This window comes from Mastacembelus armatus, chromosome 24, assembly GCF_900324485.2.
Source record: "Mastacembelus armatus chromosome 24, fMasArm1.2, whole genome shotgun sequence".
NCBI lineage: Eukaryota > Metazoa > Chordata > Actinopteri > Synbranchiformes > Mastacembelidae > Mastacembelus > Mastacembelus armatus.
Window position 1 is genome coordinate 16,506,522 of NC_046656.1, and position 22,783 is coordinate 16,529,304.

General features: G+C 40.0%; 2 protein-coding genes across 3 annotated transcripts; one reads left to right on the forward strand and one right to left on the reverse strand.

Annotated features, from left to right (window-relative positions):
• Positions 1 to 119: 119 nt before the first annotated feature.
• On the reverse strand, positions 120 to 12,777 carry fntb (farnesyltransferase, CAAX box, subunit beta). 2 transcript variants are annotated; one of them, XM_026318888.1, is made up of 12 exons: positions 12,556 to 12,777; positions 11,941 to 12,005; positions 9,743 to 9,815; positions 8,966 to 9,057; positions 7,197 to 7,343; positions 6,735 to 6,818; positions 5,318 to 5,404; positions 5,078 to 5,207; positions 2,584 to 2,716; positions 2,230 to 2,341; positions 1,967 to 2,081; positions 120 to 573 (listed from the first exon to the last, which is right to left on the reverse strand). In XM_026318888.1, exons 1-12 carry the CDS (start codon positions 12,652 to 12,654, stop codon positions 406 to 408), a joined length of 1,305 nt encoding a protein of 434 aa, XP_026174673.1. In that variant the 5' UTR covers positions 12,655 to 12,777; the 3' UTR covers positions 120 to 405. The 2 variants fall into 2 exon arrangements, with proteins under 2 accessions (XP_026174673.1, XP_026174674.1); XM_026318889.1 differs by lacking the exon at positions 12,556 to 12,777 and adding an exon at positions 12,342 to 12,416.
• A 972-nt stretch (positions 12,778 to 13,749) lies between these two features.
• rab15 (RAB15, member RAS oncogene family) lies at positions 13,750 to 22,581 on the forward strand. The gene is made up of 7 exons (XM_026318909.1): positions 13,750 to 14,097; positions 19,413 to 19,473; positions 19,796 to 19,856; positions 20,475 to 20,552; positions 21,160 to 21,249; positions 21,854 to 21,919; positions 22,039 to 22,581. The coding sequence occupies exons 1-7, from the start codon at positions 13,974 to 13,976 to the stop codon at positions 22,198 to 22,200; spliced, it is 642 nt and encodes a 213-aa protein (XP_026174694.1). The 5' UTR covers positions 13,750 to 13,973; the 3' UTR covers positions 22,201 to 22,581.
• Positions 22,582 to 22,783: the final 202 nt, after the last annotated feature.

A 22,783-nucleotide genomic window follows, 5' to 3' on the forward strand; every position in this document is an offset into this window, starting at 1 on the left:
CACAGCAGGTGTAGCTTTTGGGCGGATCCTTTACTAAGGCATTTGGAAGTCATAAAGCATTTTATAGTACCATTATGAAAAGGACTATATAAAGTTTTATTAACGTCGGTGACACTAAAGCCGTATAAAGTTTCACTTTATTTCAGAGCATGAAAACAATAGGCATTGCAAACCAAAATTTAGCTGAATGCAAAGTTGCCCACAAACATGACAGCTGACCTTTATTCAGGCAAACAGCACCTAAACTGCAGCCCTTTGTTACACCCGTGTCCTTTCTACGGAGGGTCGACTATCCCCTGCCAGTTCTTGGGGTGTCCACATCAGACCTGTCTGCTGTTTTCTGGTTTGGGTCTGCTCCCTAGAGAACTGGCTGGTTCACACACTGACATCTCCACTCATTTCTAACTAGGTGTGACAGTCAGCTGATCCTGAGGCAGCGGCGGAGTCTGATGGTCGGTCTTCAGCGGCGGCTCCTGGTTGCCTGTGGTCCTCGGGGACAGGCAGCCGGTAAAAGTACTCCAGGGCCTGAGCCACCTTCTCTGGGCAAATGTTGTAAACTGGATGAGTTGGAGCCTGCAGGTTAGAACAAATGGAAAATAAGACATTTGTTAAACATAGTTTTTAAAGCATCTATTTGTTCTTTTTGACATTTTTTGTATCACAATTTCCAAGACAGCTTTTTCTAATCACCTGAGACTATAATTACAGCTTTAATATTGCTTATATAAATGTCTTAACTCCATTGTGCATTAACACTGTCATTGATTTCTCCAAATGACCTAAATAGTTGGCTAAAGATGAATCAATATCTTTAACCACTTGCAGTTGTAAAACTCAGAGGAAAAAAAAAAACCTGGTTTTAAATTCATGAAATTAATATCACATTTTTTGAAACCTAAATCCGAACTGAAAACCTATATATACATAAAACATGCTAAAATAAAACAGTCACTACAACAGCCCTGTGATAAAATACTATATTTGTAAAAGCTTTCCTTTGTTATGACAGACTGTGTTAGCTGTGTGGATGAGACATTACAATACTATCTAATGCAACAACTGAAATTTCCAGAGTTGAATCAACACCCCTCAAAAAATAGAGAACATAATTTCTTACAGACTGTATTTGTTGCAGAGCTAATGCACTGAATTATTTATATTGTACATGTGTTGCTGATATTTTGCCCACACCCATTTAAAGTTATACAAGAAAAGCATAAGAAACATATTGGTTTCTGAAGTATGATGTCCAGCTTTAGTTAAAAATACTGCATTCATGTAGAGCTGATAGGAAGTAGATATGCTGTAAACACATGTAAGTGCCAGTAATACGACAGGAAACAGTAAAATAAAACCACCACAACCACTGCCGGTGTCATTCACATTTTAGGTGCAACCACATCTCATTTGTCTTTTTTTTTTTTTTTTTATTGTTAAACGTTTCGTCTCCAACCAACAGAAAACATCCATCAGTGCTTCTCATTTCTGGTGTGTACTCAAAATGAAACCTGATCAGGAAATAAGGCCCTAGATCATCCCTCTTTCCTAACCAGGCAGTAAACTATTTTAAACAGATACTTTTGCAGTACGCTGATGCATTTTCAATTTTTAGTAAGTGCATTACCAGGAAAAGACGCTCTTTTTAATTTTTGCACTTTAAATGTATTACATGCCTTTTGCTTTCAGTGCACTGTGCAAGAAATGAAGTTTACCCATATTTCTTACTTTGGCTACCTTTCTCTGTATTATGCATTGGCATTTATTTTGCATGGCCAACATATTATGAACTGATTTTTATCATCTTCTAAACTCAGCTCTTAAACATCCCTGTAATTTTCTCAAGAAATGTAGCTTGCATGTTGCCAGGGTCTCCCTTTTTCTTTAATAAAATGAATCAAACCATAAATGATCTATTTCTAAATGAATCCACCCTCGTTCCATCCCCCCTTCCCCGACGCAGCCTCACCAATTTGTTCTCCTCCTTGCCGAGGATCAACTCTTGGTGGAGGTCGGTGTTTCCAAAGTGCTGTGCTATAGAGAGGCCACTTAGGCAGTAACACGTGTGGTAAAAATCTCTGGATCTGGACACACATGAACACACAGTACACAACAGTGAAGTAGAAATTATATGCATGAGTAAAATCATGTGAACCACATTTATCTGCATAAAGAGTGTGTGCTGCTGCCAGCCTCTATATGGTGTGTGTGTCCAGATGGTGTGGTACTGACTTGCCAAGCTTATCCACAAGGCCTCCTGCTGGATTCTGACAGAACAGGAGGATGTACTCCTGCAAGGCCTGCTGCTCAAACATCCACCGCTGCTGACTCAGCTCTGTCTCTCCTGCACAAACCCAGTTCAGTCGAATGCTAAACTCATGATGACGCCTCGAGCACAAATGTAAGTCAGTACGTTTCAGGCTCATTATCTTCAATTAAATAATATAAGATTAAAGCAGTAAGACATGATTTTTTTTTAACTAAGTTCAACATTGACTTCTAAAGTAGTTGTTTCTTTTTTCCCTTTTCATGACATTGACAGAAGCTGTGCTAATTTCAGGGCAGCGCTATGACTAAAGACAGTACCTTCTCTGGATAAGGCTCTGTGGAGTAGAGGCAGGAGTCCAGCCTGCCAGAAAGAGTAGCAGCCGTCCACCAGTTTATTACAGCGACCCTGGAAGCCTCCCTCGAATCGCATCTGTCTGCTGACCACCCACCGCTGAGGAGGAGACGACAAACACAAGTAATACAACAAAACAACCAAAACACAGCTACAGCAACACATCAACACAACACATGTGCATCCACTTGAAAACTTTGAAGACGTTTCACTTCTCACAATCTATTCTGAAAGCCCCATAGCATCACACAGGACCAGAGGTACAAGGATGAAAATGTTGTGTCTTAGCTTCCAAACTGGAAGGAATTTGCAGTGCCGTTGCCATGGAAACAACTAATTAGTGCACCTCAGTCCATCTTGGATTGAGTAATTATGGGATATTTTGTTAATATCTCCTGGGGCCTAGTCTGTCTGAAGAAGAGGGAGGACAATGTTTAGCTTATTAACGTTAAAGAATTATTTCCACTGGTAAAGAAAGAAAACCCAGAGAGAAGTGCTCAACACAGAGGAGCAAGCTGAGGGGAGGCCAAGCTGTAGGAGGATGGATTTAATTTAACAGACACCAGTTTCTGTGAAGTAAATATATACTCGAGTGGACAAACACTCTTTAATAGACTGAACATGACTGGTTCTTTAGCTGTACCATGCAAATGCTCATATTCTCGGGTGTTTTATAGAAGAGCTGTTTCCTCCTGTAATGCTGTCCTGTTTTTCATAGTCAAATGAAGCAACTGGAATTCATACACAGAATATTAATAAGTAGCTGCTGAACAGCCTCTTAAAAATCAGACTTAACGCTCGCATTTTCTTAACTTTGTGCCAACTCCACAAATTCTCAAGGAGGAAAACAGCTAAGCTCGTCTCTAGATTGTTAGTCATCCTGAAAACAGAACTTAAAAAATATAACCACATGAGAGTTGCCTTCAACATGAATCTCTTCTCAGTGTTAATCATGAATTCATTTTGGAATTGTAGCTTTTTTTTTATTGCAGTGTGGCTCAGTCTACATCTCCTAAAGGGCTCCATGAAGAGCATTTTTGTTTCCACCCGCTCTCACTGCATCATTTACAGGAAAGTTCAACTAATATTCAAACAGTTGGTGACTCAAAAAGCTGAACATTTAGGGCTGCAACTAACAATTTAATTGTCAGGTAATTATTAGACAACATACAATCTGAATCTTACAATGATGTAACACAGAAAATCTAAAAATCTCTATCTGACTCATTTGATTTCAGCACCACTGAACACTGCAGCCTTATCATAATGTGCCTGCTGTGCACAGAGGTGTGCAGAGCAGATCCAGCAGGTGACTCATGCTGCTGTAGATATTCTTGACCTGGTGTCGACTTACAACCTTTTCTGCCTCACCAAAGACTCTCTCTGCTGTGGCTGGCACCTCTGACTCCACTGACACTCAGGTTAAACCACTGAAACAGAAATCCATATGTTGGGGACGGACAATAACACAGGACACCTCAGAGGGCGTGCTCCCATTAACCTGACACTGGCTGGGTGTTTAGTGAGGGGGGGAGGGGTTTGCCAGTTCGCTAGAAACATTTTCTCTCACCAGACATGCAAATTTAACTTTATCATCACACAGAATTTGAGAATGTGCTAAAGGATGGTGATTGGAAAAAAAAAGGCAGCAGCTGGAAATCACAATTCATCCTTTCATTATCACCGTTAATGTGCTAAAAGAAAGTGAACTGACAGTTCAGACTAGCCTTTTCCTTTTATGATCAGATGGAAAAATGCAGGAGGTTGATCTAGTGTTGACACAGCATCTCTTTTTCTTTTCCAGACGACATTAACTCTTGTATCAGCAAACATCTGCAGAGTGTCTTAGCACAGCTCTACCCAAACTAAAGCTCCCAGGTGGCTGTTCTGGCCTCTCCCTTCTCTGTGAGTAGACAACAACAAGACACTTTTCCCTACAGGGATCACAACAGTATGCAGAACCACAAACCACTGCAGGCAAACTGATGGATCTAATCTCATATACCAAGAGCTGGGCGGAACGTTAACAACGTAAATGAAATAATGTGGTGGTGGTGCATGAGGCTCCACCTCAATGCACAGAAATGTTACTGTGTCAGGTGCAGGACAAAAGTCAAACTAAAATAATAAAAAAGCTGTGTGCCTGCTTTCACTGTAATAAATGGGTCTTCAGCAGGCGTTATCAGTGATTTTACTTAATTAAATCTTGCTGTGGTCTCTGCTTGGTTCCTCTCAGCAGCCTATAACAGGGATATTATTTTGGCACAAAGCCCTTACTGTGACTGATACTGATAGCATCTTTTTTTTCTTTTCTGGACTCAGGCCAAGTGGCACCTGAGGTTACACTGAGCAGAGGGTGCTTTATGTAATTTTAATTTCTCTTTTTATTGATTAACCACAAAACTGGGCCTTGACTGGGGGGAAAAAAAAAAAGTGAAACTGTCATATGTGGTTTCTCACCATTAAGGCCTTGAGGTCCAGCATATGTTCTTTGCCCAGGATGACGAGGGCGGCTGTGCCACAGAAGGTGTAGCCACCGTGAGCTTCCAAACCTGGCACTCCACTCAGACCGCCCTCCCAGTTTTGACACCTAGAGACAGAAGAAACAATCCCACAAAACCACTCCTAGAATTAACGCAGATATGAAGGAACAAAAGAGTCATTAATATTTCAACGACCTGCTGTGACGGTGGCTTGTACCTGACGATCCAGTTGATCGTGTCCTCAAACAGTTTAGGTGTGAGTATGTTTGTCAGTGATGCTACAGAAGCTGCACAATATGCACTCCTATAAAAAGAACAGAAAAACATGTTGATATAGATCAACAAAGACCCATGTGGGTGTGAAGGAAGTCTGCTCTTCCTACACTTACACATTATCTTCCATAGCACGGTATTTTCCAATTATAACATCCATTTTGTTTTTTTGTGTCGCCTATTAATTTTTCAGGGCTTTTTCTATCTGCTGTCAAGAAGAGTTTTGGAATTAATTTCTTCATTTATCATTATCAATTATTATTATTTTCAACAAATCCCCTGAAGAGACCAGAAGCAATGACGAGTTTATCCTAAAACAGCTGGGCTGGGTTGGGGACTATTTTCAGCCGTGGATTAACACTGAGCACACTGTACTGCTTTTGTACAGCAGCAGGAGTATATATGTGGAAGTGATTCATAAACAACAGCCGTCGTGTTCATGAAAAAGAACGTGTTTTTAATGTGTCTGAACAATGGAGCTCTGTAGCACAGAGGACTAAGCGCTATTAGACTTTGCTTATGCACACAATGGTTGTTTCGTCGGATCAACTCGTTTGGGTCTCTTTATGGGATTTGTCAACAATAAGTTAAATACTGAATATCACCAGACTTATCCTTAAATGAAAAGTGGGTTTGAGCAAATTCTCCCTTTCACAATAATGAAACCCTTTACACCCAATTGGATTAACTCTGAAATGAAAAGAATGCTCTAATTAGTTCATTTTGGAGATACATGGTTTTCACAGGAGAGCGACTAATAAGCCAACCTGTCTCAGAGGAGAAGAGAAATAATATATAGTGACAGGAGAACATTAACAGATTACAGCCTCCTCAGAGAGGGAAAAGTAAGTCTGACCTTTGAGGTTCTTTGCTGAAACAGAAGTTAAAAAAAAAAAAAACCTCAAAGCTGCTTATTAAAAACCTACTGCTTCACATTGCTGATTCAAACAGAAAGAGAAACACACCCACCCCCACAGAGTAAGTCAAATAGCATAAATCCCTGCAAGAGAGATGTGAGTTTTTTGCCCCTTTTTTATCAACACCAAAGGAGAACAAAAGACCATAAAATATGCAAGAGGAAAGAGGAAAAAGGGAAGATGTGCTTTTTAAAAATGTCCTACTTACTTGCCAATACTCAGTCTGCAAATGTAGCTGTAAAATGGCTGTTGACTGTCACAACAATAACGTATAGCACAGTGGATACCAAGCTGCCCTTAATTGTTACTGTGATGTATGGATCTTTCTGTATGTGCACCAGTAAAGCTAATACTATACAGGTACATAAAGGACATGAAAGAGAGGAATGAGGACAGAAGGAGGACAGAAGGTGGAGGAGGCGGTGTTGTCTTCTGGACTCTCACCTGACATCCACCTCCCCTCCAATGTGCATCACAAATGAGCCGTCTGGCTGCTTCACTGACCAGAGGAAATCGAGGAGCTTCTCCCTGGAGGACGTCATCAGAGGACGACAGGGGAGATGGAAGGCAAGTGGAACAGTTTAAATACTGAAAATTTAATAAGGCACTTATACGAAGTCAACACCTGCTGTCTAAAGGACCTTTATATCGAGGGAACAGGAAACTAAACAATAGCAGCTCACCCTGTCAGCTACACACACAGGAATGCAGAGAAAATGCAAAGTAACAGTCAAACACTGTCTCTACATGCTCTTAAAATTAGCTCCTGGTTAATTATGAGAAGTGTCTGTAATGTTCTCCTACAACTGCAACAACGTCCTAGTTATTATAGCGCAGCACAACAGAAAAATTCAGGTTTAGGAATTTAGGCCTCAGAGAGAGTAGTTTGTGTGACCAAGACTGTACCTGTCTATAACATTATAAGCCTCTTCTGTGCCGATGATACAGAGGGCGTTGACTGCAGCGTATGTGGGCGCAAGGTGGGCGTGTTGCCCTGGTCCCCCAGCAAAGCCCCCAGTAGGGCTCTGGCAGCGAGCCAGGAACTGACACACACTGGAGACACATAGTCAGACATTTGGGAATAAAGGATGTTTTTAAACTTTACTTGCATGAATAGACATGATAAAGATAAGGACCACAGATTAATATTACAACAAAATCTGAACAAGTATTTTAAAACTCCCACACACTGTCTCACTTAGTGCTGTAATATTTCTTAATTTTCAATGCAGCTCACATTTTTAATGAATGTGACCGAAAAATTCAAACACGTGCAGCATGAACATTTACAGTACTTGAACACAACACGGCTCTGTCTCGATACATCAGCTCTTGAGAGCTCTAACTCTGAATCTCAGGCCTGCAGAACCTCAGCAGACAGTAAAACGAGCACCACTAGGTTTGTTCCCTCTAGCTGACGTGGCACTGAGCACAGACCATCTCAACCACAGCTTCCTTTCTTTCCCGTCTCTGTGCACCAAACTGCTTCTCTCACAAATGTCCCCTTCGTCCTCCGCCCTGGAGAGAAATCGCAAAACTGCGAACATGCTTTCAGCCAGTGCAGTTGGAAAGGAAACCCAGTTTAACTTTGGCCAAGCAGTCCGATGCCAATTCTGACCTGAGAACAGTGCACACTTCAAAAGACAGAGGAAGGAATCTGTTGTATGTTGCATCATTAGAAATCTTTGAACAGGGCCCCTGTGTTTGTATGTGTGAGCATGAGGGTGTCACATTGGCTCTGGGCAGTGCCAGCCGGTGTGTTGGCACGCTGCACGGTAATAATGAAAGTGTGGGCTGGCAGCCTGGCATCGCTACTTGCTGCAGGGTTTGCAGAGCGTTACTTTTGACTGGCAATAATTTAATTATTATAATGAATGGCATTTTAGTGGCAATAACAATGGCACTATGTGAAGTGCATAAATACCTCTAAAATAATACATCTGCCTGTTGTGCTCAATAGTGTTATTGCTGTTAACCGTAATTATTGAATTTCAAAAACATTAATTTCACACTGTCCTACATTAACACCATGACTATGAACTACTATGGGAATTCAATTATAATAGTAAATTAAGATTGAGTGCTGCAGTTAATTAGGGCAACTACAAGGGCAAGAAATCATTTAACAAAACAACTAGTATTAATCTTTAAATAGAAAAATAAACTGTTTTCTACAAACGAGAGGAGACAAAAACTATGATCTCAACATCACAGAGTTGGTCAGGGTTTACATGCAGGTTTACAGCAGGAGAACTATGCCAAGCTCGCCATGATGCTTGGAACAAACTACCTGGCAAATGCTTAAAAAGGCTGCACAGGTGTACTGAGGAGAACTACTGCGGTTTTACAGACAGAGTTGTAACAACAAATGCTGTTGCACAGTGCTGATGCTACTGTAGCTCATAGATTTGTGTGTTCTTGTAGAAGTCCACATATGGTGGGTGTTAGTATCACAATTGCTTGTAGAATATATATTGTTTTATGACACAATAACAAGATGCAATTTATTATCTTTCAACAGTTTTGCAATCCAGACGCATTTGTGTTTTTTCAGCAACATTTATGACATTTATGAAAACTATGCTAAAGTAATGCAGTGTGTGTGTGTGTGTGTGTGTGTGTGTGTGTGTGTGTGTGTGTGTGTGTGTGTGTGTGTGTGTGTGTGTGTGACTCACTCCGAAGCGATGGCAGAAGGGATGGGCTCCTCTAGTAACTCCAAACTGTGAAGAATCCAGAAGCAAAGCCACGGTCTGCTAGCATCCAGACACTACTCGCACAGACAGCCAGACACATACACCCGCACGCACACAAACACAGACAATCACATGACCAAATGAGCATCAGATGACCAATTAGAGCAATAAACAAGCAAGATCAGGCAACCAAAGACGAGAGAAAACAAGTTTGAGAGGAGAGGCTGGGAAAAATGACATAATCATGTTTAGTGTTTACGATACAAACAGTGATGTGATGCAGCTTCTAATTTCCGATGCCAATTCCTTGTAACACTGCTGCAATGTCCAACTGAATCTATAAATATAGCATATTAAAAACACACTGGCCGTCAGTCTGGTTTTCAGTTGTATCGGTCTAACACTAAGCTGGAGGTGTGGAGGTCAGCAAATGATTTTCTCTGTTTTTTATGGAGACAGCAGAGAATATGAATCTTATATACTCACACATCCACCCACACACACATTAAACACAGGACATCTCTAAGAGCACACAAGCACATTTTCTGGAACATTAATATAATTGCAATTCTAATTAAATCTAATAGAGGCTGCAGGAACAAATGGAATCTCTGAGTGAACGTTAGTAGAAACGTGAAAAAAGCTTGAAGGGTTAGACTCACTTGCACATGTCAAACACACACACACACACACACATATCCATAACCATCCATATGTTTCAGAATGTACGCTCTGCTTGCTCAAAGTGTGACACTGTACCTCATAAGCATCTGATAAATGACGTAAGCCCTTCTTGAGATACTGGTAGTGTTGTTCTCGCAACAATGTTGGCCTGAAGAACAAAATCAGAAAAATAATTTCGAACAGTTTTCGAACATAAGAATCTGAGAAGGAGCTGAAACAGGTGCTCAGCTCCCTCCTTTTAGAGGATTGCTATCCTCCACCACAGTTGTGTAAAACATACTAGGCTCAGTTGACACAAGGTTTACTTGTTTTGCTATTTTGAATAATGTGCATAATCTCAAACCATACCCCTCCAGGTAGTGAATAGTGTAAAGTTTTCTGCAGTCAAAGTTCTGGAGCATCACTGTTTGTTTTATATTCTGATTCCTTTGCAGCCTAATTAGTGCATCATTTCTATTTTCTCCCCAATTTTTCATTCATTTTCAATTAGCTGAAGAATGTCTGTCTCTGTTATTCTAAACAAAAAAGAAAAAGGAACATAAAACCGAATATCAGAGTAATGTCATAATTAAAAAAGTTACTGCAGCAAAAAATAATGATTTAAAAAGAATTAGGAGAACCACATCATGAATAAAATTTAATTATAAAAAAAGCTGTATACATATACAAGTATGCAGAGCGGAATAGTAGATTTATATGACTGTAAAAACTGACGCAAGCTGTTCCCCTCTATTATTTTAATGTTAGTGTTCACCACAGGAACAAAAGCGCGACTTTTATCTGCATCTGGAGCTCCTTGCAAACACAAGCGTATGTGTGTCAGTGAGTCAGACAGCTGACACTCGCTACCTCCTCACCACCCACCCCCCTTCACAAGCTGCCCTTTTCATGTAGAGTTTGCTACAACCATTGTAATTACACTACCTACACAGGGTTAGTCACAGATCCCTGTTGCATATCTGCAACACATTAACTACAGAAGACTAGTGCTAAGCAGCTAAAAACCAGTCCACCCACCACAGTTATGCACGTCAGACGAGAACTCAAACTGGCTGTTTGAATGTTGAGGTCAGACCGAGCCGCAGACAAGTGTGTAAGTAAATTAGACATATAATGTCAGTCTTAAGAGAACAAACATCTGAAAGAGAAAAGGTAAAGCAAATACACACTCTGAAATTTACATTTCTAAGCTTAACGCTCATGGAGCATACAACACAGCTCTAAAGGATTTCAAGCGATTTAACAAAGAAGCCACAAAACAAGGTCTTTTCTTACTAGGTGTTTTGAAACCACACAGGGTAAACCGCCTAGAACATAACCTGAAGCTGAACACCTTCCTTTCATGTGATACTTGTAATTAACCTCAAAACCCCCTCTCGTCCGAACCAGTGGCATTTAGGTCCAAGCAGTTGGCACAGAAATGAGATGATTTGCCCCATTAAAGGACTGATAACAGCTGAATATCACTATACTTTATTGTATATGCTAAAGGCTTTTATGATAAACTCAACTGAGGTTAGACCAACTTAAGTGTTCTGATTTTACATCATTTCTGTCCTAATATGTGACTTAACAGAAAAAAGCAACGCAACTTAATTTTCTGTCTTTTACACCTAGATGAGGCGGTCCCACTTCTTTAGCTCTAAAGGAGAAAACTTAAAGCTGCTATTTTTATAAGAGCCACTTATTTCCCTCAAGACTTGGTACAGAGCAGAAAAAAAGCATGAAATATAAATAAATAAACCTGTTTGGTAACTCATAGATATGTAAATAAAAAAAGTTCAGCTTATCAACCTATAAGTTGATTTTATGCAAATGTTCTGTTCACAGGTTGTTTCCACTGCCCCCAAGTGGACAAATATCTGCTGCTGATGGTTTAACCACACTTGGTTAAAAGAATTTTGGATTCTCGGGAAAAGCACATGATGGATCGATGGATAGTCCCAGTTCCAGTCCTTTAAAGAATAACACAAGTCTAATTATAGGCCTGACCACCAATCACTGTGTAATATGCTACAAGTTTTTCTCTTCATTTTATTGTTTTTAGCTAAGAAGAAAATATTTTTAAGGCACATCTCCATGTCAGTAAAGGCTCAGTGATGGTAAGTACTATGCAGTGCAACATAATCACAGCCACTGATGTGGAACAGCACTAGAACAGACAATATGGTAAAAAGTCTCTGTTCTTTGTAACTTGGGCACTTTTCAAGTCTGATGATTAAATCACTAAACATGCATTCTGTTTTCTTGCCACAGACACAGTGGATACTTACTGTGGTAAGCTGTGCATTTGCTTGTAAACACTGAGGACTTCTTCAATGTTGTGTTCCACTTTTTTCTAGTTGTAAAAATGCAGAAAAGAAGAGAACGTAATGAGAAAAACTACTAATAATGCATTTCATCAGCAGAACACAGCAGTAGTATGGTTCCTTCATACTTAACATCACTTATTATTAGATTATTGTTAGTCATTTAGAACAATTATCTCCGGCCATCGGACAGTACATTGGTTCTTTTTAACAATAATAAGTATCAATACAGTAACATATTGGTTTGTACTATTCCCATGGAAAGTGCTGCTGCATCGGGCCACGCCTTGAGGGTAATTGTTAAAGCTTCTTGGCTGAAGCTACATAGACTCAAACTTAGTTAATCAAATTAACTAGCTAGCTACCTAAAAGCTTGTGTCTGCTGATTTGGACTGGCTAAGGCACAGCAGCCAATGAACGCCAACCAGTTTCCAACCGTTTTCTAGTCTGTGGATCAGCTCGTGGTTAAAAATAAACTGTGTGACAGTTTCTATTCCTGTCAGTTTTCCATCCAGACTGCACAGCTCCCATGCGATCGCGACAGGATTAGTATTAGCCACATTAGCTAACGGAGCTCACCTGCTCCACTGAAGTCACCGTCTCCACCCCGTCATCCACGAACATCTCTGCGGAATGACACTCCCTGAAGCACCGCAGAGGCGCCGGTACACCGTCCATGATGATGAGAGGACCCGTGAGCTGCAGTGATGCTGGAGCTGACACGATGCTGTTAGTTTGTTTTGGTACTTTGCACACTTCCACCAGACTCCGCTCACTTCCTGCTGAGGCTGCATTGGGCGGAAACAGCGCGCACACCCGCTACGGCGTCTCCAAGGGAACAAACTTCTCTCATTCAATGGACTGGGAACAAGGAAACGCGCACACGCCGACTGTTGTAAAAGTGATTTATTTGAACGGGTTTGCTTACGATTGTATGTTTGTATTGTAGTTTATGCACAAGTTTCTTTCAATGCCTCTTATCTCATCAGTGTTTGACGCTCACGTCGAAAGAAGCGTTGCATCCGTGTCTAAAATTTCTCCCGATGAGCTGAGTCAAACGAACAAAATGTACCGGAAATAGTTCGCTTTTGTCTTCAAATTAAAATTTGCCAACGGACCCCACTTGCAACCAGGCTCCATAAAATTCAGTGCACACTCTCAATGTATATACCTACTGTAATATTACTGGATTTGATTTATATTTTTCACCCCTGAATCATCAAATACATCATACAAAGTACATGCATAATATAATGTAGAGGAGCCCAAAGTTAAAACTGAGTTGTAAGGCCTCAATTGTGTCACTGTATCTTGTGGTTTCATGAGACTTTTGCAATGTTCTTGGTTAATGACTTCATCACAAACTACTGAAAGGTCAAATACAAAGAACATTTTTGACCAAAACTACAAGTAACAGTACACAAGTAAGCATTATGTAAAAAGTGTCTAATTCTACTACTACGAATAATTATTATTATTATTGTTATTATGGATATTATTGTTATTAGTAGTAGTATTAATAATAATAATAATTAATAAAAAGTACAATAAGAAATGAGGCTTGGTGGTTGATAATCTATAAAGAATTGGTGCATATTTTCTCCCCATTTTAAAATCTTTTAAATACATTAACATTTTTATAAGCCATATTGTCACTAATATGCTGCGATTTGAACAGAATGAAAATATTTCGAAACTAAAATTCTTCAGTATCTGAAGCGTTTATGTTGAAAAATACACCCAGAAGTGCCACTTTCTCACTCCGTGTTGCTTGACAGTGGTCCACCGCACCCACTGGAAGCTGGTGGCTGCCTGGGAAGCTGGAGCATCCCTGTTTTGTTACCCACCGACCCAGCATCAGGGGACAAAAAGAAGCAGAGCCAGAGCCTTGATGCTGCCCATCTGAGCAGACATGGGATGCAGGTGGGGAGGGATTGGTCATCCATCGCTGAGTTAGCTGACTGGGGCTTTCTTCATCTAACAGCACATCCAACACCATGGCTAAGCAGTACGATGTGCTCTTCCGACTCCTGCTTCTCGGGGATTCTGGGGTTGGAAAAACATGTTTGTTATGCAGGTTCACGGACAACGAATTTCACCCGTCTCACATCTCCACCATCGGTAAGACTCTGTTCCAGGAAGAGTTGTTTCTTCTTCTTTATTCCCATCTTGTGTTAATTGGCACTCCCTTTCCTTTCAGTGGTCTTTCTCCTGTTGTCTTCTGTTGTCTTCTGCGCAGCACCCTCCTTGTGGCCAATGACTTTTCACTTAAAACGATACACAGTAGATTGGATCTATAGACGCTGTTTTAACTAGTCAGTTCACGAGGAATAAAGATAACACTGTTAACTATGCACTCTATGTGATTGGTTGGGGAAAACCTTGGAAAAGATCCAACATCAGCCTAGCAGATGAGTTGATCAACTCTCAGCACTTGGCACTGACCCAGTGCAATACAAAATAAGAGCAACATGGGCTGTATTTTGCACCTTGCACCGATGTTCTCTGCCAACCTGGAATCCCGGGGTTCAGGTATCTCTCTATTGGCTCTAAATAATGAATAGTTTTAATTTTATTATTGCTTCATTTATGCTTTGATTGTTTCCTCTACCCACCAAATATTTTTTGACATATTCAGCACACTCTTTATTTGCAGAACAAACTAAAAGTATCAATTTCTAATCATGGATTTATTATAATCAACCTATAATCAACACAAAGTTTGTGTAACTGGGTCCTGGATCCTCGAAGACAAAGGTTAATAGTGAAAAGTAGGACAGCACTCTTATGGAAGTGTTTATTCATGCAGTGCACAGACATTATGGGCGATTACTCTTCCTCTGGGTGCAAACAAGCAGCAAGTCATGGATTCACCACATCCCTGATAATGAAATTGCCTCAGCAAAGCTAAACCAGCCTTCTCCCTTCAGGTTAGATGGTCTCTGCAGCATAATCAGTCTGCTCAACATACCTTTATGCTTAGGTGTGTAGACCTTGATAGGCACAATAGTGTTGTTCACTATGAGCTGAGAGAAGTAAGGATGTACTATGGGCAGTGTTTTCTCATATGCTGTGGTGGAGTCTGTCTTCTCCTGTGGCAAGTGGTTTCTCTTATCCAAGGTTGTGTGTGTGTGCTCACTTAAAAGAAACTGGCCGCTATCTTCCAGCAAAATCCTACTTTTTATCAGCTTTTAGCATCATTTTTGGACCAGCGGTGAGTTTTCATGGAATCAAAGCCTTTATGATTTTTGAGTAGTCAGTGAACTCATGCAAACAGCTTCAGCATGAGGCTGACACTCAAAATTTAGACTCTTCTGCTCAACACAAGCTTCATAACACTGAGCTTTGAATAATGTTATTGTTTCACCTGCCCCAGCTGTTCATGATACACCGAATGCTCACAAGCTCACAAAGACTGCAGTATGCTATTTAAAGTAACATAGTTAGCACTCAACAGGAAATCTTCACCCTGTAGAATCATGCTCATATTGTACACTGCAAGTATTTCTGTTACCTCATATAAGAAATGCTCAGACTATCTGTGTAGAACTCAGGCTTTTTATTGGTGCAGGTGCTGGAGTCCAGATATGGACTGAATAGTTGTGGGCAGCAGACTGGGTCTTTAAACCATGCCGGCTCTTTAGTGGATCTGCTATAATTGTGACTCACTTGCTGAAACTAAAGAAGCCCAACAAAGTCCAAGGAGAGAGAACGAGATAAAGAGGGACCACTCTTAGTACTCACCTGTGGAGGATCAATAAATTATTTCCCATCCTTTATAGTGGCAGAGAGATAAAAATTCTCTCCTATGTCCACCCCACCCCCCATTCATTGCTGCATTATTCATCAATTCCCATTAAGAATCCACTAGCCCAATTTTTGTTCCAACTATTTTTAAACCTGCCAGGGCCAGAACAACAAACAGTATGGTTTTATTATATCCACAATAAAATAAAAGCTCAAACAATAACGGATCTCACCTGAATCACTCATCCATGTATCCTATTTTATTTTAACAGGTTATTCTGGTCCTTGGAAAACTTTTATATACTCATGAGAGAGCACATTTCTCAGGCAAAGAACAGCTGTAGGGATGATTTAGTAATGCTTTTTAGTCACGCTGCTGAGTTTAATCTTCTTCACCGTTACCTCAGTGGTTTTGTCATTGGACTCCTTGGAGTTCCTTCCTGTCAAAACACCTATAAAGTATAAGCTCGGCCCTGCTTTATATCATAGCTCAATAAGCAGCTGTCATCATGGTGGTGATCCCAGTGGCATTGGTCGAACACTCAGCCTGCTGCTGTTCGGTGAACTCATTTGTCTGATGTACAGACTGGCAGATGATCATCCTGTATTAAACAGGTAATCGAGGAAATCAATGGTGTTGTCTCACCCTTGACTTTTTTTTCTGGGATTTCTAGAACCATAGCGTGTGTGTGTTTATATCTAATACAAGTATAGTTGTGATCTTGTTTGTTGGTCGTTTTTTTACAGTAGAAGTTTATTTTAAAAGCTGCGTAACAGGGGAAGCACTGGTTGTCTAGGTTAGTGTAACCTGGGGAACACTCTAAAATTGAGATTTCTTAAATTCAGATAATTTATCTTTGCATTTCTGTACTGCAATTTCTTGTCACTTGTGGTAAGCTAATGCTGGTCAATACTTCAATTTGGCACATTTACAAAGAGATCTGGATGTTGTTATTTTTTAAACATTCAGTTATGAGTTTGACTAAAATCCTTATATACATGTACAGTAAACGCTGTGTATACATAGCCCTGGTCAACACTGGCTTGGAATGACATAATCATTGAGTTATTATGTATGTTTCATTTCATATGGTAAGTCATAACAGACTTCATTTTTCAGTACAGATTGAAGAGTCTGTCCTGCTTTACCCTAAAGACAACAGTATTTGACAGCTGCTGGCTGTTCTCAGCTAGCAGTGGTGGTCATGGATAACAAACCCATTCCCCACTGAATTTGTGTCAGTGCCAGAGCATCCATCTGCCCATCCATTAGTGAGCCTGTCACCATTACAATACAGCACAGAGACACGTGTAACAGCCTAATCCGTCTTGCATAGTCAAACATAGTCATCCTGGTAATTATTCAAGTCAATTTTTGGGTGTGTACCCATTAGTTTTCCCATGGCTTTCACTGTGCTGATTGTGAAATGCTGCCATGTTAAATTAACTGCTGTCTCTCATACTGTTGGCATTGTGCTAATCTTCTTTGTAACAGTTCCCTCTGAATTTAAGAGTGGAACCTGCAGATTGATTTTGGGCTGCAGACCTCATGTGTGCAACTATAAACTTTCCTGTAACCGTAACATTAAGGACAGTCCACACAGATTCTTATGCATATTGAGCAATTATGCAGCAGGGAGCATCTGTTGCACCCAGGACAATCTGAATATCTAACCACAAATGTTGTGTATGGTTATATATACAGCCTTGGGCCTGCAGGTATAGATCATGTATTGTTTCCACTATAGTTACCACACTGGGAGTGGAAAGGAAGAATCTGGTTCTATAAAATGATCAGATTTTGCTCAGCTCTTATAAAACAATGCAGAGCAATCACATGGGCGCCTGTAAATTTGATTTGTTTGAGAGAAACAGACTGTGGGATGAGGAAATGGTTTATTTTTATTCAAATAAAGCATAGTGTTTGAGGACTTACTGCAGATTTTCATTAATTCTATGAATTTCCTATATAGTCACATTGGTTTATTTTCAAATTTTAAGATTTGGTCCACCCAACTTGCTGCAGAAACTCACTGTACAACTAGTCGCTCCACTTTGTATCTGAATCATAGCTGTTTGCACGGATGAGTTCTGACTCATGCAAAATCGTTCGGATTTTAACACAGCACTGGTAGAGCTGGACAATGACACAGGAAGACACCAGTCCCATCTCTTCTCAAGCCACAGGCAAGGCATGGCACTGATTGTTCTGTTGACCTTTCACTTAGTCGTGGTCTGAATGCTGTCTCGTCAAAGGCAAAGGCCGTCCCACGCTGTCAAGTCAGTGAGCTCCAGCCTCTGTGGAGTCTTCGCTTGACTCCAGCTTTTTCTTCAACATGAAATCTAGAAAACATGCACACAGGCCAGCTATAGTCTATTGATCTGCTGATGTCGGTCTCTTGGAATGCAAACCTATGCAGCTTAAAAAAAAAGAAAAGAAGCTTTTTTTTCCCTGTTATTAAAATTGATTTTTTTTTTCTCTGAGCGCGATGCCAGCTGTCACACATGGGTGCTGAATGTCAGGTTAATTGGGATGAACTGTGAATTGATTTCTGAGAGATGACTGTGTAAAATGGAAGCCTGTGGTTTTGCTTTTATATTGACTTGAAAGCATGAGTGTGAGGAAACAGTCATGGAGAAACAGCACCAGCAAACAGAATGCAGACAGAAGTCAAATCTTTAAATAATTGCTTCTGTTGTTTAGGTATTTTGTTTTCCATTTTCTACATGAAAACATTTGTATGTAAAATTCACAGTAGTACCAGAATTATAGAAATAAATGAAGATGACAACAATAATGTCATAACCTCAGCACGAGCCAATCAGCCCCCAGACACAGAGATATAAAAGGCCTCCTACCTTCCAAGTAACAAATTATCCCGATGCCAGAGACAAAGCAGCATTGCTTCCAGTCCTTAACCATCATTTTTACTGCCATTATTTGGCTTAATTATAAATCTTCAGCAAAGCTATCATACATACGTTGCTAAAAACAGAAAGACTTCATTGTTGCACTGACACCTGAACGTCAGTATTTTCTTCATACCTTGACTTAAGACCTAAGCAACGGGTGGCAGTTTGCCACTTTCTGTTGTTGTACTCAATATTAAGATTCACTTTTTGTTATAAAATATTCATTCTCAACCTCAGCAAAAAATAATAACTCTCAGCGACTTCTCTTCAAGAATATCAACATCTGTTCTGACCTTCAAAAATCAACACAGAATGAATCTTGATAGAAAAAAAAAAACTCAGCTGAACAATATCACACTGTCTGAAACAGATCAGAGATCACTGATGCATGAGCCCCTCTCGGCTCCGTTTCTTTTCTCTCGTCTGTTCCCCTGCGGCGTTGTGTAGTGCACAGCTAACGATTTGCCCTTCTCTCTTATTTCACCTCCCATGTGATCAATGCAGACAACTAAACAAGGACTCACTGGATCATTAGCCAAATCTTCTAAAAAGCTAATTTACAGGGATGAAGTGATTTTCATGCTGTTAATACTTTCCATGATGCTACACAGCTGCAGATGGTGGTGAACCTCTGCCTCTAAGAGCCATACCAGGTTAATTGATTTAACTCATTTATAACACTAACACTATAATATTCAGCCTGAGCACAGCTCTCACACACTGCTCCTCCTGGATGTAATATTGTAGTTCCTAACCACGTCTTCTCTATCTGACAGGCGTCGACTTCAAAATGAAGACACTGGTTATAGATGGTATCAAAGTGCGAATACAGATATGGTAAGAACACAACACAATAGAACACAATAATGGCAGGTCCTGTCTGTGAGATTAAAATGTTATTAGATTTTTTTTTTTTTTGCATCACACCAATATGAACTTATATTACTTACATTTTAGAAATACATGTTTATCACTGGACAGTGGTAAAAAAAAAAGAAAATGTTTTGTGCCTGGGCAGGGACCTGTTACCTCAGTAGTTCTGAAATAAACGTGTAAGGAAGAAACCTTCTGTATTGTCACATTATCATCTTCATCTTCATCATCATTATCATCTGTGTGTACATATTCATACAGCTTTGTGTTTTTGTTGTCTGTGCAGGGACACTGCAGGCCAGGAAAGGTACCAGACCATCACTAAACAGTACTACAGACGAGCACAGGTAGTTGCCCTCAAGTCTCCTCCATTAATTCTGTCACTGCAAATGATTTGCCACACATCGTTGTGATACTATTATTACAGAGTAGCTTAACGAATGTAAATCTAATTTATTAATTAATTACAGCTACTAGAATAACTGATGCAAACTGCTTTGCAGCAGCCTGGTAGTGTTCTAATAAAAAGACCACATTTCCCTTTAGCTCCCTAGAATATGTTGTGACCAGCTGACAACAGCCACACACAGTCACTACAACTGTGACATGACTGCATATGAATTTTGCTTTTGCTCTGGGCTGCTAAGGAAGTTAAACTGGCTGAAATTGAATTGTCCACCCACCAGAAATTGACAGTAAAATAGTTAGCAAAGTGTCCTGCGTGTCCTTGTGTTATAAAACAATTCAGCAGTGCCACAGGGGGCTTTCAATCTCAACTGCTTTTCTAGTGGAGTCTGCCAGTTTTCCAAGGCAGGTTTGTTTACTGTAATCATATCAGTGTTTTCAAATTCGAGGTTTTAAGCTTCAGGAAATTGAGACCATTTTTTCTGAAGATGACTCTCTAAAGTACTTAAAGACGCACTGACTCTTGTCTGTTTTTTAAATCTCTAACCATGTCTCTTCAGGGAATCTTCCTGGTTTATGATATTACGAGTGAGCGATCTTTCCAGCACATCATGAAGTGGGCCAGTGACGTGGATGAGGTGAGTCATAGAGATTGGGAATTTGCTAATGAAATAAATCAGGCACATTGGAAAAACATCAAGCATATTTTTCTGCATTGTAGAAAGGGCAAAAGTGACAAAACTACTTACTGTGCAGAAGCCTTAGTTTGACAAATCATAACTGCCTGAACATAGAGTGATAAAAGCCAAATGCTTTGACTCAACAGCTTTGCTTTGTTGTTATGCTATATCTTCATTTTCAAATGCCTGTCATCAGAGTTTTAAAAATGTGTAGTCATTTTTTCCTCCTGCAGTCAATTTATTCTGTTGGCTGAGTTTTCACAGAGAAATCTTGTCTTCCCTGCTTTCGCTGCCATTTCCCAGATGATTTTATTCTATTAATTTAGTCATTATGGACCTAATTTCCTCTATGGACCTACCCAGATATATACACTATTGATCTTGGCATGCTTCCCACTTACTTTTAATTTAGGTCTCATTTCCTGAGCACTGTTGTTCCTGTTCCTGTTTACTCTCCTCTGCTTTTTCTTGACATTTGAAGACTCTCTGTTTCTCTTCCTGTCTCTTTAATTGTGTTGTTCATTACTTTTTTTATCCGTAAATGTCCCTTCATTTCCACCTGCAGTACGCTCCTGACAAGGTCCAAAAGATCCTCGTAGGGAACAAGTCAGATGACGTGGACAAGAGGCAGGTGGCCACAGAGCAAGGTGTCAAGGTGGGTTTATATGTTGTAATTCTTTCGCAGTGGATTACTAGACCTGCGACAGTGATCAGTTTGTGTAAAAATTATGTTTTAAAATGCAGATATTATAATATTTGGACCCACAAAACTTTACCATTTTAATCGCAGATAGAGAATATATATAGTACGTTTACAGATAGAAATTGGAAGGTTAGAAATTGGACTGTGTTTTGTTTGAAAATACACCAGAACCTTTAAAATTTGTGTCAGCTTACATTCTGTGATCGAACTGGGCCCTGAGTTCATCAAAAGGTTATACTCCTCATGTTTGAAACTTGGGTTTCTACCCCACAAACAAGCTCTAACAAGCAGCAATCCATCCCTAAAGTAAAGCAGACACACACTGGCTGATGCTTCACCTCCTGATGCCTCACATTGACTCACATTTTCCATTCCAAAAGCTGCACTTGAACACACCATTACATCTCACTGCCAGCAGACACATAGATTCTGCACCTGCGTGAAAGGAAATAACTAGTCAGTCGTCTGTGCTTCCACGTTTCTAAATCAAAAAAACAAAGCAGAAGGCTTTTTTTTTTCAAGAATGTAAGACGTGTCACTGTTTTCTGTCTTTCAGCTGGCTAAAGCTTATGGAATGGACTTCTTTGAGACAAGTGCCTTCACCAACCATAACATAACAGAGGTGAGATAATATGGAGAGCAACCGCTCAAAACGAACACATGATATTTTGTGTAATGGGAAGTTATTAGATTTATATAATCTTATCTCTTATATTTCCTGTGGCTGTGTTTCTTTCCAAGACTTTCACACGATTGGCTGAGCAGGTTCTGGCGGCCAATAAAAAGGACCTGGATCTTCTCCGGATGTCAATTAATGACGAGTTTAATCTTGCTGCTCTGGAGGAAGAGGAGGGACTCTGTGACAGCGTGGTGGGCGACCAGCGCAAAGGCTGCTGGTGTTAAAGAAATAACATGAATTTTATTTCAGTGTAAGTCGTGACTGCACACTTTGTATGTTCTTGGAAATTTGTGTCTACTTTTGTTATTAGCTGAAATAGAGGCACACCTAGCTACAATTTTGTAACCGCCTACAATATATCCCTCAGTTTCACAGAGCAACATCAGAAAAGCTACAGGCCATTTGAAAGCAGCTTCATGGACAAAAGTGGAGAGATTTTGGGACGAAGTAGCAAGTGTGTTTATGTGTGTGTGTGAATTATACAAGTCATGAGGCAAATTTCAACGTTTCTCTCAGTGAGACAGAATATTCATTATCTAAAACACCAATTCCTGCTCAGTTTAGTCTATCTTTGATGAACCAAATGCAATCCCTATCCTCTACAAATTGGCAGTTGGCGTTGAAAGGACTAACAAGGAGTGCTGGAAATGAAGATGTTTTCATATTTTCTTTACATAATTAATCCAGCAGTGGAGCTGTAGATGTGACCACTGATATTTCACAAAGTTATTTTTAATTTTTTTCAGTGTCTGACATGCCTTGCAAATCACCAATATGACCAATTTTGTTTGGTCTTCATTCACCCCA

Excerpts from the sequence above, each read along its gene's own strand:
- rab15 (XM_026318909.1), top strand. The coding sequence starts at position 13,974 with ATGGCTAAGCAGTACGATGTGCTCTTCCGACTCCTGCTTCTCGGGGAT. Across the intron at positions 14,098-19,412 it reads GTCTCACATCTCCACCATCG|GCGTCGACTTCAAAATGAAG; the intron begins GTAAGACTCTGT and ends TCTATCTGACAG. Across the intron at positions 19,474-19,795 it reads AAAGTGCGAATACAGATATG|GGACACTGCAGGCCAGGAAA; the intron begins GTAAGAACACAA and ends TTGTCTGTGCAG.
- fntb (XM_026318888.1), bottom strand. The coding sequence starts at position 12,654 with ATGGACGGTGTACCGGCGCCTCTGCGGTGCTTCAGGGAGTGTCATTCC. Across the intron at positions 6,819-7,196 it reads GCTTATAATGTTATAGACAG|GGAGAAGCTCCTCGATTTCC; the intron begins GTACAGTCTTGG and ends GACGTCCTCCAG. Across the intron at positions 5,405-6,734 it reads GGAGGGGAGGTGGATGTCAG|GAGTGCATATTGTGCAGCTT; the intron begins GTGAGAGTCCAG and ends TTCTTTTTATAG.